General features: G+C 47.2%; 1 protein-coding gene across 1 annotated transcript in view; it reads left to right on the top strand.

The window, feature by feature from the left end:
• Window positions 1-15,238, top strand: part of SPMIP3 (sperm microtubule inner protein 3) — a 64,219-nt gene extending 48,981 nt beyond the window's left edge. Inside the window, exon 5 of the mRNA XM_069236726.1 lies at window positions 15,079-15,238. Within this exon, the coding sequence (XP_069092827.1) occupies window positions 15,079-15,134 (56 nt within the window). The 3' untranslated portion in view covers window positions 15,135-15,238. The remainder of the gene's footprint in view (window positions 1-15,078) is intronic.
• Window positions 15,239-15,648: the final 410 nt, after the last annotated feature.

Below are 15,648 nucleotides of genomic sequence, written 5' to 3'. Positions count from 1 at the left end.
TTTGTGCTTTCAGCCTCCTTCCAGTCAGTGACAGAAATGGGCATGAAACCAATGCTGGATCCCAGAAACCTAAACACTTCTGAAAAGTAGATAACATTCTGAATTCAGCAAGGGGTAATTTGTGTAGATCCTACAAGGGTTTCCTACAGAAAATAACTACTGGAAAAAAAAATATTGAAATTGAGGTGAAAAAAAACAGCAATTTATCTCAACGTTTTACTCTGTAACTTTTTCCTGCAATGTCAGATTTTTTAAAGCAATATACCGTTACGTCTGCTGGACTCTTCTGGTTGCAGGGATATATAGGGCTTGTAGGTTCATCAAGAACCCTAGGTACCCAGAGCCAATAAATGAGCAGCACCCTGCAGTGGGTTTTCATTCTATACCGGGTATACAGCAATTCATTTGCTGAAATATATAGAGTGAAAAATAGCTATCAAGAAAACCTTTGTATTTCCAAAATGGGCACAAGATAAGGTGTTGAGGAGCAGTGGTTATTTGCACATCTCTGAATTCCAGGGTGCCCATACTAGCATGTGAATTACAGGCCATTTCTCAAATAGATGTCTTTTTTACACATTCTCTTATATGTGGAAGGAAAAAATGTAGAGAAAGACAAGGGGCAATAACACTTGTTTTGCTATTCTATGTTCCCCCAAGTCTCCCGATAAAAATTATACCTCACTTTTGTGGGTAGGCCTAGCACCCGTGACAGGAAATGCCCCAAAACACAACGTGGACACATCCCATTTTTTGACAGAAAACAGAGGTGTTTTTTGCAAAGTGCCTACCTGTAGATTGCGGTCTCTAGCTCAGCCGGCACCTAGGGAAACCTACCAAACCTGTGCATTTTTGAAAACTAGAGACCTAGGGGAATCCAAGATGGGGTGACTTGTGGGGCTCTGACCAGGTGCTGTTACCCAGAATCCTTTGCAAACCTCAAAATTTGCCTAAAAAAACACGTTTTCCTCACATTTCGGTGAGGGAAAGTTCTGGAATCTGAGAGGAGCCACAAATTTCCTCCCACCCAGCGTTCCCCCAAGTCTCCCGATAAAAATGATACCTCACTTGTGTGGGTAGGCCTAGCGCGCACGAAAGGAAATGGCCCAAAACACACAATGTGGACAATTTTTTCACAGAAAACAGAGGTGTTTTTTACAAAGTGCCTACCTGTGGTTTTTGGCCTCTAGCTCAGCCGGCCCCAGGGGGGCAGAAATGGCCTAAAATAAATATGCTCCCCCAACCCCCCCGGGGAGCGACCCTTGCCTACGGGGTCGCTCCCCCTGTGTGACATTGGCACAAAAAAAAGATACCCGGTGCCTAGTTGTTTCTGTCCCCCTTGGGGGCAGATTGACCGATAATCGGCCGATTTGCCCCCAAGGGGGGCAGAAATGGTCTAAAAACAATTTGCCCCCCAGGGGATCGACCCTTGCCTAATGGGTCGCTCCCCATCTCTAAAACAACAACAACAACAAAAACACAAAAAAAACATTAGCCCTGGCGCCTAGAGGTTTCTGCCCCTCCGGGGGCAAATCGGCCTGATAACAATAGGCCGATCTGCCCCAGGGGGGGCAGAAATGGCCTAAAATAAATTTGCCCCCCCACCCGCCCAACCCCCCCGGGAGCGACCCTTGCCTACGGGGCCACTCCCCTTGTGTGACATTGGCGCACAAAAAAAAAAGCCCCGTGCCTAGTGGTTTCTGCCCCCCTTGGGGGCAGATTGACCTAAAATCGGACGATCTGCCCCCAAGGGGGGCTGAAATGGTCTAAATACAATTTGCCCCCCAGGGGAGCGACCCTTGCCTAAGGGGTCGCTCCCCACCTCATGAAAAAAAAAAAGAAAAAAGATCCCTGGTGCCTAGAGGTTTCTGCACCCCCTGGGGGCAGATCGGCCTAATAAAATAATAGAAAAGGCCTGAAAAAAAAAAATGCCCCCCCTGGGAGCGACCCTTGTCCAAGGGGTCGCTCCCTTATGCCAATTTCAAATAACAATAAAATCCCTGGTGTCTAGTGGGCGTTTCAAAAGCCGGATTGCTTTACAATACGGCTTTTGAAACGCTGAGAGAGACTTCAAAGGGAAGGAAATTCTTTTTCCTTCCCTTTGAAGCCTCTCCGGCCTCCTCCACGTGATCGGAAGAGAAATGCTTTTCATTTCTCTTCCGAGCGCGCTGGAAGCTGAGCTTCCAGCGCGAAGGAGGAAGCTTCTGTGACAATCAGCGTGCGATGCGCGCTGATGTCACGAGGGAGGTGGAGGGCTCGGGGAAGGGATTCCCCTTCCATCCACGACCGGGGGGTGTGGGTGGGGGGCCCATGTGGGGAGCGCTAGCGCTCCCCCCGGTTCCCGGGTGCAGGACGAGGTGATCTCGTCCAAGGCACCCGGGGACCGGTGCCTTGGACGAGATCCCCTCGTCCAAGGCACCGTAGGAGTTAAAATGTGCACAGTTCACTTAATTTGCAAGATTTATTATTTCCCTGACATGGAACTTGACTGGAAGCACAAACCTCACAATGTCTTCCAATTACTTTACACGACCCTTAGGCTTTCTCGTACATCCATCTTCACTCTGCCAATTTTTCCAAAATCCATTTCCTTAGTAAGAGATTGGAGATAGTCCAAATAATATTTGTTGTTTCCTTCGATTCTGCAAATGTGGTTTGCTACTTCGCTTATTCCAGCCAACTCGTCACCAATTTGTTATGTTGCTCATTCATTCACAGAAACCTTCACAGACTGCATGTATATTAACTCCGCTTTTTTAACTCCAGAAAATACAGGGAACAGGTCTGCTCGGCTCCACTGCCTCAGCCGCTCTCCACACACGATGCAGGACAGTGGAATCTTGTACATGTCATGACAACCCCAACACTCCATGTCACCTTCCAACATCTAAATAATACAATATGTATATAACCACAAAACCCATTTGCTACATTCATATTCATAGGCATGGCCTGGATTGAGAAAGGATAGGCTGCACAGCACCTCTCAAAACCTTAGCTATTGGCCACCAAGTTACCCCATGAACATTTCGGCTCTCAGACATTGGAATCCAGACTGATCCTACAAAGCTTGTCGAGTGCATATCAAAAGAAAACCATGATTCAGGCTAATACTTTTCCACCAAACACTGAAAAGCACTCAAAGATGCATACATTTTCGTCTTGGAAAGGCAACTTGTGCTGCCAACTTCCTACATGGGCTACCAAAAATTACTGCAATCCTAATATAGTGCTTACTATGATAACTGTGATTAAAAAGGATACTATATTCAAACTTGTTTTATTTACCTAAGGATGAATTGCTGAGTTCGACCCGCCAAGTTCGTGCTTGTAGCAAAAATCGTCTTTCTTTTAAAAAATGTCTTTCTTTGTATTTTGCAGATACATGGAAACAGTATAACGGGTCAGTTAAAATAAACAATTTTCTGAGCTAACGCTGGAGTCTCACAGAAAGAAAAACATTAGTTAAAGGCTTGGATATGTAGGAAACATGTTGAGTGTTGAAAGTGTGGGTAAGGTGGTCCCCACCGGGGCAGCTAGACAGCATGTGAAGGTTTATAACTTTATGGGGTGCTCCGCTTCACGGCTGCCTCAGGCTGGTGTCAGCTTCTAGCACTAGCAGTTTTACATCCCAGCTTGTGATCTAGGTGTCTCACCCAGCCTGTCTGCAGAGCCACTGCAACATATTGTCCTCTGCCCTCATCAAGCATCAGATGTGACATTATTTCTCCATGTCACAACAGGCTGCGCCGAGGCTGCGCTCCAATGTGTTGCTATCGTACATCATGGTACTGCTAGTGCCACATCAATTAAATTTCTTCCCGCCTTGTCTGTCCCAGGGCAGGGCATCAAGCCCAACAAGCATGTCTTACGTGTGTTGATGCGGTGTCTGCTTGTTACTTGTGTAAGGTATGTGCAGAAGTCAGTTCAAAAGGGATGCAGTGCTATGCACTGCCATGTGATGAAAGACAGTGTGCTCTGCGCTACATCTGGGGCATTCGTGTGATATAATGCCAAACATCCTGTCCAGTCATTTGAGGGTGAGGTACATGCGGTGTACATAGCTGAACTGCAGCAGTTTCAGTTGCGCATTCCTCAAGACCTGCAGAGTATGGTTCAGGGTCTTGTTTCATTCTGCATCGGACAGGGCTATCTGTAGATCATGGCTCCATCTGTCTTTCAGGCCGCGTAGCGCCGGACACACCGCTTAGTCCATCACGGTGTATGGTTATTAATTTGGTGTCTATCCAGACACCATGTTAACATTACCTGACGTGTGTTCGGCCTTCTGCTCCTTATTTGGGTCCCCCATACCTACCCAATAGCCCTCTTAAGTGCTGCATGTGTCAGGAATTGTCCCCCTGGGATGGTGTAGGTCAGACGGAGGTCCTCAAATGAGAGGGACACTCCATCCACAAACAATTTGCCCAGCGTGTCCAGGGAAGCATGTCACAACTGCAATCAGTGTGTCATCACACCACCCTGTCAAAGGCTGACCAGCACAACAATGTTAGGTCCGACAAGTATGCTGTTCCCCGACGCTGGGGGCACTGATAGCGCATCCAGCAGTACCTAGCCATGTGCAGCATTAGAGGGGCCTTCTCATTGCACAGGTCCATCTCCAACACTTCCCTGAGTATCTTGTTCCTTGTCCTTTGGGGCCAGAGATAACCCACCTCTGATGGTGCCTCCTGAGACTGTCATGTCATCAACCACTGCAGTTGGCATACCAGGTAATACTATTGTAATCTTGGGCCCCCTAAGCTCCTGCAGCCCGTGGTAGGCATCATTTCTGAAGCACCATGTGTCATCGGCACAGACGAGGCCAGAAATTCAGGTATTGAGATCTTGGGATACCCATGCGAGGCAGCAGTAGGGGTGCATCAGCAAACACATACAGGAGTCACGGTAGGGTCAAACATCCCATGGCGATATTGGCATTGATCACCCAAATGTCATGGATGAGCAAAGTGAGGGGACCACCTTGTTCAGGTTGCCCTTTGAGACATCCATCTGGTCTCTGTACACCTGGATCCCCTTGGTAACAAAAGGTGGGAGAAGTGACAAATTGAAGTGAGACATCAAAGTAACCTGCATCTGTCAGGAGAGTGGTACTATGGTCTGACAGCAGGAAGAGACACATTTTCATTAAGTTCATACATAGGCTGGATAGCTTGGTGAACGATTCTAGCAGCTGCATGACAGATGGCAGCCATCCAGACTTTTAGCTTTTTGCCTCCTTAGTTTTCTGACCTTTGTTGGCTGACGTTTTGACTCTGAGCACTTTTTCACTGCTAACCAGTGCTAAAGTGCATGTGCTCTCTCTTACAAATTTGGTATGATTGGATTATATCTGATTGGTATACTTAATTTACCTAAAAGTCCCTTGTAAAGTGGTATCCCTATACCCAGGGCCTGTAAATTAAATGCTACTAGTGGGCCTGCAGCGCTGCTTGCGCCACCCACTGAAGTAGCCTGTCAAACCTATCTAAGGCCTGCTAGCGCAGAGCCAGTGTGCACAGTTTCCTGCCACAGGGACCTGGCATCTAAATTTACTTGCCAGGCCCAGAACTCCCCTTTTACTACATATAAGTCACCCCTAAGGTACGCCCTAGCTAGCCCTTTGGGCAGGGTGCCTTGGATGTAGAAGGAAGGACATGTGTATGCTGCGTGGCCTTTCCTGGTAGTGACAAACAGCCTAACTTGGTGTCTCACTGCTGTGAGTGCTGCCTCCTCATAGGATTGCATTGGAAATGCTCTGCCTTATGTGTAAAGGGTATTGTCTGATTTATGAGGGGTAGCGTAGGCATGTTTGGTATGGTTGTGATAGTGGTAGGAAATTCTGCTTACTGGTGTAGGTGTATTTTGTATTATTATCACAGAAAGGCCACTTCTAGAAAGTGCGCATTTATCTGTGCTTATGACTTTGGGGTTTTGCAGCTTGTCTCCAATCCACGTCTGGGCAGACTGACAGTTGGGGCTTTGTGCATACTTCTCAGACAGCCTGAACACAGGGAGGGTGGAGGTGTCTCAGAGGTGCATCTACATATTGTAAAGCCTTCCTGGGCTGAGAGAAGGGAGAGGCGGGGCACACCTGCATTTGTAAAGACTGTGCCCTGGCCTCACACAATAGGGTTGTTAACCCCCACTGATGTTTGGAGCCTGTGCTGAAAGGAGAGAGGGGCACTCACAGAACCAGTTGTAACTGGCTGGAACCTCCTCTTCCTACCATTGTAAGACACACTGTAACCCTAGTATATGTACAGGGGAACTTTCCCCACAATTTGAACATTCGTGGAACTTGAAACTGGACACAGAACGCTGATGAATGGACTCAACAGGAAACCACCTTGGAATGTTGCTGTTGTGCTGACCTGTGACCTGCCTGGTCACTAGGAGGAACTGCCACCATCTGCACCCCTTGTGCTGGCCTGTAGCTGGGCCCACCAGCCCTGTGCTCCTTCTTGTTTTGGTTGCTCCCAGGGGCAGGGTGCTGTGGCCCCTCACCCCCTGCAAACTCTCTCTCCAAACTTTGCCCACAGCGCTTTCCAAAGGGCGCTCTGGTTATTGCTGAGGAAAAATCACTGCCGCAGCCCAGGCTGCAGATTTGACCTTAGCGCTGTGAAAAGCGCTTCATTGGGAGCACTGAAGTCACCGCTGCTGCCCGGGCTTATAAATGAGCCCCTCAGCGCCTCTTCCTGGTTTTCAATTACCGCCGCAGCCCGGGTGCCGCATCTTGACTACAGCGCGAGGGTTGCGCTGACTCTAGTGCCCCCGGGGCACTTCACAAAGGTAAAGGAAGGAGCTCGCACGCTCCTACCGTGTCCTCGGGTAATGCGCCCCTTTTCAGAGCGCCCCCGGGGCACACCTCGGATCCCCTTCTTCGCGCTGCTTCCCTCGCGGACGAGGGAAGGCAGAAACGCGGCTTGCGCACCGGACCGAGTGCGGCCGCCTGGGGAAACAGGTGAAGAGCCTCATCGGAGGCCCCTACATCCCCCCACTTCCACATTAGGCAGCCGCACCGCGGACAAGGGCGGCTGCCTCTCTGCAAGCAGGACGTGGGGGAGAAAGGGAGTTCCCTTTCCCCTGGTGACTGCGCTAGGGGCGCGTTCGCCCCGACTACTCTAAATCTTTGACTTTTGGGTTCCCCCCCCCCTTCGGAGAGGGCCCCCAAGGATCACAGGTCCCCAGATGGGTCCGGTCTTTCATTGTAGAGGGGGTGCAGACCGCCCCTCTCTACCAGGAATCCCCCGTTGTGCGCATAGGAGCGCCGGGGGCCCCAGTGCTCATCTTTTAGGCACAAGGGGTGCCTCTCCACCAGAAAACTCTTTGGGGAATCTAGGCCCTAGGAGCCTAGTACAGACTTTTAGATGTTTTAGATTTCCTACCTCATAACTGTTCCTACATATGTGTGCTAATGTTCCTTTTTATGGGCACGTCTAGCTGATATGTATTTATAAGACTTGGGAGGTATTTTCTAATGTTCCTTTTATGGATATTTAGGAATTGTTCATGACAAGTGCATATATCTTTTGCTATAATTCCTGACTACTGCTTATGTTGCAGAATCCTGAGTACTTACGTATGCTAATGTGACCACTGCATATTCTTGCAGACTATTAGTAACTTGTGTAACATTCTGACAACTGCTAAGGTAGCAGGGTATTACTTACGTGTAATGTTGGTCTAATTATGTTTTGTGCAATACAGATTATTTTTACATAGCCCAGTGGTGTGTTTACTTTGTGGTGTACATTTTGCGTCACGTGTGTTGTGTGTGTTGCGCAAACACTTTACACATTGCCTCTGGGATAGGCCTGACTGCTCGTGCCAAGCTACCAAGGGGGTGAGCAGGGGTTATCTTGGACGTGTAACTCCCTAGCCCTGACTAGAGTGGGAAGGTTCTGCCTGGCTGAGGTGCATACCCTAGCCAACCAGAAACCCCATTTCTAACAATCCTCTACTGGGAGGGTGTCCAAGACGGTTCAGAATGGAAAGTAGAGAAAGAAAGAAAGAAAGAAAAGAAAAAAAGTGAGTCCGTTGCAAAGCCAGCAAAGTCAAAGGTTGAGAAACTGACTGAACTGAAGCGATTAACCATATCACAAATGAACGTAAGGCCCAGCGGGTTGAGCCTGAAGGCGCTGCTCCTGTCACCATGTTCTGCTTTATCTGAGCCCTGTGCCGAAATGTCAAATTCCAGTTGACCAGATCCAATTGTGTCCAAGTCGTTTTGAGGGTTAGGGGCTTGTGCACCACCAGCCTGAGCCCTCTTGCCACCCTCTTCTGTTGGGGTATGCCATCAGGAAGGCTACTGCCACCCCACACAGAATCTAACGCGGGGGAGATATCACTGTTATATCGGTTCCTCAGCGGATTGTGGAGTGACCCCTGGAAGGACCTTTTCCCCCTCCCCCGAGCCCCTTCTGGAGTTTTGAAATTCTTTCCCGCTGCTGGTCTCAGATGCCATCACAGAGGGGGTTTCCCAGACCACCGCCACCACCCATGGCACCACAGTTCTGCCGCTGTCCAACTGGGATTTTTTTCAGCATCGTGGCTGTACAGCCTCTCTCTCCTCTTTGTCTTCAGCCTCGCCATCTGCACAGGCCCCTGGAGGGTTGCGACCATTCTTGAGAGGTACCCAGCTGTGAAGAAGAACTGTGCTCTCCATCCAGTCTCATGCTTTTGTTGAGTCTGTGAAAAAAATGGACCTCCCCCTTGTGTGTGACTCATAGGTGGGCCGAAAAGAGCAGGGCGTATTCCAGGTCCATTTCTTGGAGTCATCTCTTCATGCTCATAAACAAAGCCCGGTGCCTCTGTAGAGCCAAAGTGCATTGTGAGAAACTGAAGATCTTTCTGTTGTCTACCTCGTAGTGTCCAGTCTGCCTACTTATGCACAAGATAGTGTCTCTGTCACCAAAGTGTAGCAGCTTGGCCACCACCGGGCATGTTGAGGCCCCCAGCAGCAGCACTGGAGCCAGTACCCAGCGCTCCTTGTCCAACGGGAAGAAGGTGGACAGACCATGGAGTGCCACAATTTTATTCAACCATCCCTCCAAGTTTGTGACCATACGTTGCTGCTCTGCACCCTCAGACGGACCCATTGCACGGCTATTGCTATTGCTGTTTCAGCCTGGCCCTCTTCATCATGAGCCCTGTCCACCAGGATTTTGATATGGTCTGATAGCTCGTACACTTGTTGTTAAAGATCTGTCGTCTGAGGCTGCAGCTGACAAAGTGAGGTTTCCATTTGGGTCACCCTTTGTCCCAGCTTATTTTGATCCTCACGATGCAGTCCCACCGTCAATGCAACCTCATATATCTTGGTCTCCAAGGATGTTCGAGAGGAGCTCACTGATGCCAGGATCTGTGTGACTCAGCCCATGCCAAGCGATGTGGCCGCTATTTGATGTACTAATGCATCATCTTTCTTCCGTAATTACAAAATCAAAAAAGTACACTGTTCTGAAAAATGTTGACTCCACTCAACCAAATAGGTGTGGTCAAAGCATATGAGTTTATTAAGATCAATTGCCCTCACTCACGTATGGGTGAGATGCTTCATTATTGGGCATTACTCCTCGTGAGGCTGGCACTGCAATGCCTGATGGGCCCCCAACGGGGCTCTTTGCTGGAGATCTTTTGATTGTTTTTGTCAAAGGGGGTGAAGTGAAAAAGAGGACTGGGTGGTGTAAATTAAAATTGGCTATAGGTACAAACCAGGAGAATCTTTAATAGATGTATCGGTAGGAACCTATGCGAAGATTAAAACCACATAAGGGGGACATATCATGTATGATGGCCTCATTTCCCTCAAGTGCAAAAGTAGCAACTCCTTTCCATACAGAGATGGAGGGAAAACTACTAGTGATGGATGTGACTACTCGTTTACATTCTAAATATTGTGCTCAACATGTTTCTCGTCATAAATGTCCCTAGGGATCAGGCAGTGATTCATCAGGAGCTAAATGTACCTCGTCCTCACTAAGAAAGTGTGAAAACTCCTCTAATGTAGAACCCAATTGTACTTATCTCTTATAATTGGGGGAAACTATCCCACTCTAAGCTAAGTGATGACCCTCCTAGATGTAGGCAATGGGCCCCATGGAAGCACAAGGAGGCTGCTGCACCCCTGCTCCAAAGTATGCATCTCCGTAGGGTTGTGGTATCTTTGACCTACCCAACATTGCAGCACACATCGAAAGAGGAAAAAACAAGGAGCAATAAAAACATTTTCCTCATTATACCTGCTCTGGGGAGGTGTAAGGTTTTGGGGTTGCCCAGGTCTACATGATTTTGTAAGTCTGGGACAGCGTCAAAATCCATGGCTGTTGCATGGGAACACCCACCACAACATCTGTGGACGCCTCCTTAACGCAGAATAAGGTAATGCAGTGCTTTGCGCTGCCTTGTCTTACTCCAAATGTATGAGGCCATACAAAACCACGCAGGGTGGTTTGCATCACCTCATAGATATGATTGAGAGGCCTGCGACACCAAAGCGTCTTACAAAGTGATGCTCCAGCGGTGCAGGCCTCTAGTAAATAACCCTATGTGAATTGCATAGCTCATGGATGAAAAAGGTGTTGTTCATCTGGCCCTATGGTCTGTATTTCTTATTGCAGCACCTCTGCCAATGTGGCCTATTTTGAAGCTATCTGTCATTCAAAGCTCCACCACATCCACTGAGCATGTGGGCATACCGCACACATAGACATAAACAAGTCTGGATTTTCTCTCTGCTTGCTGAAGCTATGGCAAGAACTCTGGAAAATATGCGTTCTCCAAACATTAGCAGACTGGAGATAGAAAAGCAAACCATCTCATCAGTGTCCCCCACCGGCAGCCGCCGGCTTAAATTAAGCTGTGTCTTATTCTGTTTCAGGGCTCCCTCACAGTATATTTGAACGTACAATAAGTCCTGAGGAACATGCAAGCAGAGGTAATTGTGAACAGGTGAACAAAACTCAGTCTACTTCCCCTGGGGATTTGGTGAACAAAATTTAATATGTGTTAATCTTTAAAAAGTGTTCATGAATAATTAATTGGTGAATTAAATAATTACACCAATAGCACCTGTTTTGCGGAAGTACAAAGCCTAACATCATGAAGTTGTTCTTGGTATGACAGAATAAATCGGAAATATCAGAAGAGAACTCTAGTATGTTTTTTAAGATCTAGCCATTGCGTCCTTTTGGAGCCAGGAATAGCCTCTGCTACACCTTCCTTGCACTTTGGTACCCATAGCACTGCCCTTCTTATCCTTGGGCTCATGAGTGACATAGGCAGTGAAAATAAGAGTAAGTAAACACAGCAGTAGGAGCCGTACTTGCTTTCTGCATTTTCCAGCGATGGCCATTCATCTAGACCTTCAGATTAGAGGCTGCTAACGCAAACTCTGTTTCAGATTTTTTGTAAACCTTTGCAGTCATCTCGACAGGGTCTCAATTTTGTGTCGTCATTAGAAGGTCAAAGGTTGCATTTGGCTGCACCTGACATTTTGATGAATTGACATCCATTCATACATTATGCAGAAACACTGAGTGACTTTCATCTACATCCTGTAGCTTTGGGTTCTGCTCCTAAATGTGTAGTAATCTAATCTGTGTGCCCAATGGGAACAAAATGAATTTACCATTCTTATCTCCTTCGCTGTTACTAGATTTCACTGTCAGATGGGGACACCCTAAGGACACCAAAAGAACAATAGTGGTCGCTGTTAAGCTTCTATGTGCTGGCTGACCGTGATAACTCCTGTGATAGCTGTACAGTTTTCTGCTTCACCAAATCTCCCTTCTTGACTCCTGGATGGGAGTGCCAAATTCCCTGTTGTGAGAATTAAGTCTACTTGTTTTTTCTACTCTATGACAGTTTACCGTTCTGAAGGCATAACCTTTAATACACCATGAATTAAGATGATCTGAAAAGAGGTGTGCTCTGAAAAAACACTTACATAGACAGAGTTCATTATCTGAACCTGTCTCTTTACTCCACCATGCACAAACTCTTGACCCATAGTCAGCCTAACTTGCACAATATTCTGTGAAATGCAGAAGCAGCGTGCATAAACTGGGTTCATTGCACTTGTTATTTCCTAAAAGTCAATTTCATTATACAGAACCTCTGTCTGTAGAGCACCCCAGAGCACACCAAGAGCTGTATCCTCTCTCACCACGTGGCATCAAATAACTGGGATACCATACGGACAGCCAGTGAAATTCCTCATAAGCACTTGCATTGATTTCTCTATGAATGTCTGCAGTGTACTGAATAGATAGCAACATCTCCAATGACCTCAAGGTGGGTGTTCAATAGTCCAGTTTTATCAGAATTAGAATAATAACCACTGAGTGAACAAACCATGTGGTAAGATTTTTCTGTTGTGTAATCCGATTGATGTAAACAGCTCTGAGATTGCCACAGCATTCACCTGGGTTCCCGAAGCGAAGAAATACAGTTGCATGCCAAACTAGGATGAACACCTGCCTCCAGGTGGTTACAGACACCTTTTCCAGTCCTGGACTTTCTTGTGATAAACTAATCCAATCTGGATGTGGTGTCGCACACTGGTCACAGGTATGTCCTAGTCCTCCTCAGTGCATTCTGGTGAATGAAGTGCAAGGCAGACCATAACTTGCAATTTTTCTTGTGGTCACTTAAGTGTTGAAGAGCAGCCAGTCCTTGTCACCAGTCTTTTGTTCCTCTGAACTCTTCAAAAGTGCAAATAATTCTGGGGGCGGGGGAGGCATAACTTGCTGCTTAGTGTCTGTTGATGAGTGCCAAACAGCTCCAAAGTGAAGACTCCAGGCCCCAGAAACTAATCTCCAGCTCCCCAAAGCGGCAGGACCTGGTATATACCTTGCTAAGGTGGCGGTGTTCACACTGGTCAGACGTCTGCCCTAGACCTCCCTAGTGCATAATGATAAATGCAGTTCAAATTAGTCATTAACTTACAATTGTAGGTGAACGAGTCAGAATTGAAGAGAGATAGCTGCTGCATGTCAGACTCTATTAGTTTCAAGTAAACATGCACCAATTTTCTGAAATGTTTTGGTGCAGATCAAAGCTTCTTTATTGTCAGTTCGAAATAATCATCATTTATGCCCACACCACAGAACACCATCCTTGTTGATTCTACGAGAAATATGCTCATAAATGAAACTGATAGCTTGGCGAGGGCAACATTGTCAGTGATGCCACTTTCCCCATACAGGGTTTCCGAAGCTGTTGTATCAAGAGGCAAATTATACCTTGACATGTTGGTAAAAGGGCTTTATGTCAGAATATCAAGCACAAAAAATATAGTGCTGCCTATCTACTGTAGCCCGAATATTGACTACACACATTAGTGAAGTTGAGTAAATGGTCGTAAGTACTCCACATATACGTGCATTGCAAATTTACATATCTTCAAGGTACTTGTGCAGGGGAGGATTTAGCGTTGGTGGTTCCTGGTGCGACAATCGTTTTAGAGACCCCCGCCCCATGACCTCCTCCTCAGATTCCCTCACTACTAGCCCCCAGGGCAAAAGTGCTCCTCTTCTCTCCATTGACCCTCTCTCACATATATTTCATTTCTTTTAAATCCCTGGAGAAGGCTGTCTTTACTAATCCACTGAGCTACCCACATAAAATATAGATCTGTTCTTTGCAAAAGGCACATTAACCCGTTTAAGTAGTCAAAATTGCCACTGGACAAAGTTCTGATCTCTCTCTCTCTAGCAAGAACATTAACCAGAAGAATTAGCTTGACATTTTAATTGCTGCCTGAAAGCTGGACGCACAAGGAACTTTGCAGCAGATGCTTTTAAATCCAAAGTTAACCCGTAAGGTTTTGCTACATTCAATGCCCCCCCAACCTGGCCAGCTCAGCGCCCAGTGTAGCCGCACCTGTTGCACCTCCCTAAAGCTGGCTCTGTACTTATATGTGGAGTTAAGTGCAGCAAATATATCACTTATGACACAATATTGTAGTAGTAAATATTTTGCCTACTATATTTTGATAGCACAATATTGTAAAACTTGGGGGCAGATTTATAAAAAGTGGCGCTGCATCTAGTACAGCGCCACTTTACTTGCGCCCTTTAGCTCCCCCTAATGCCACCATGTGTGTGCCGTATTTAAAATGCGACACACCATGGCGGTAGTCAGGGGTACTATCGTCATGATTTTTTACGCTAATCTGGCGCTTTGCAGGATTAGCGTAAAAATTATGATGCTAATCCTGCAAAGCACCCAGAGGCCCATTGAAAACAATGGGAGCCTCCCTTTAACTCCTGCTCTTAGCAAGCGTTAAAAATGCCAATACAAATGACGCAACAGGGTAATTAATAAAACAAGATCTTACCTGTGCCGCCACCGTCACCACCTTTCTGCTCCTCTCCTGCAGACAGGCTGCAGGCGGTGGCTCCCAGTCTACCCTGTGGCCAATCCTGACGCTGCTCAGAGCAGTGTTGGGATTTGCTGGGAGCGCCTAGCCAGGGCACTCCCAGGCAGACTGGGAGCCTGTGCCTTCTCTCTCCAGCCCGGCAACACAGTGCCGGGCTTGGAGAGAGCCTACTGCGCAGGTGTGTTTGACCGGCCGAGATGGCCAGTCAGACATACATGTGCAGTGAAGAGAAGTGCTGTGCAGTCCCCCTCAGTGCTCATCACAGCCTGTAGCCCCGCCCCTTTTACCAAAAAACTATAATAAACATAGTTTATTATCTTTTCTGATAAAAGATTTGCAGCTGCTGCTGCTGGCGGTGGAGGGGGAGGCCAAGCTCCTCCGCCCTAGCAGAGGAGCCATGCCTGGCATTAATTTCCACAGTGTCTGTCTGTTCTTCATGTACACAGCTGACCCTGGGCCCCAAAGAGAACAAGAAGCGGCAGCATGAGGGCGAGAGGCGCGTCTACAAGTTTCATTTTTTTCGTCGCTACAGATTCCTTAACATGTACAAAATGATTCTTGTGTGGCCCGAGATTGCACCATTTGTGAAAATAAATCCACACGTCACACGTATTATTAACTGCGTTTAAATTGGGATTAAAATAGTTAACAAAAAACTGCTTATAATAACCCATGTATATTTTTTCTTCCAGAAAAAGACTATGTTAAGTACACACCTGTGACACACAATGGGCCTCTCAAGAAGTAACCCGCCACAGCAAGATGAAAATAAGCAGGGCTGTGAATCTCGTTGGTCTCCAGGGGTCCCAGGAAGTTCTTGAAATGCCCATGAAAATAAAAAAAAGAAATGAAATGCCTCTCTGCTTTTCTTCAAAATCCTGTTTCTATCAAATGCAAAGCAATTAGGCACCTTTATGAATACAACGATCTCCTTGTACCTATGTGTAAGGAAATGCCTCCTTGGCATGGTTACCCCCTGACTTTTTGCCTTTGCTGATGCCAAGTTATGATTTGAAAGTGTGCTGAGGCCTGCTAACCAGGCCCCAGCACCAGTGTTCTTTCCCTAAACTGTACCTTTGTTTCCACAATTGGCACACCCTGGCATCCAGGTAAGTCCCTTGTAACTGGTACCCCTGGTACCAAGGGCCCTGATGCCAGGGAAGGTCTCTAAGGGCTGCAGCATGTCTTATGCCACCCTGGAGACCCCTCACTCAGCACAGACACACTGCTTGCCAGCTTGTGTGTGCTGGTGGGTTGAAAAT

Source organism: Pleurodeles waltl, chromosome 5 (genome assembly GCF_031143425.1).
Source record: "Pleurodeles waltl isolate 20211129_DDA chromosome 5, aPleWal1.hap1.20221129, whole genome shotgun sequence".
NCBI classification, from domain to species: Eukaryota; Metazoa; Chordata; class Amphibia; order Caudata; family Salamandridae; genus Pleurodeles; species Pleurodeles waltl.
The sequence above is the reverse complement of the archived record's forward strand: the minus strand, read 5'-3'. Positions and strand labels throughout refer to the sequence as shown.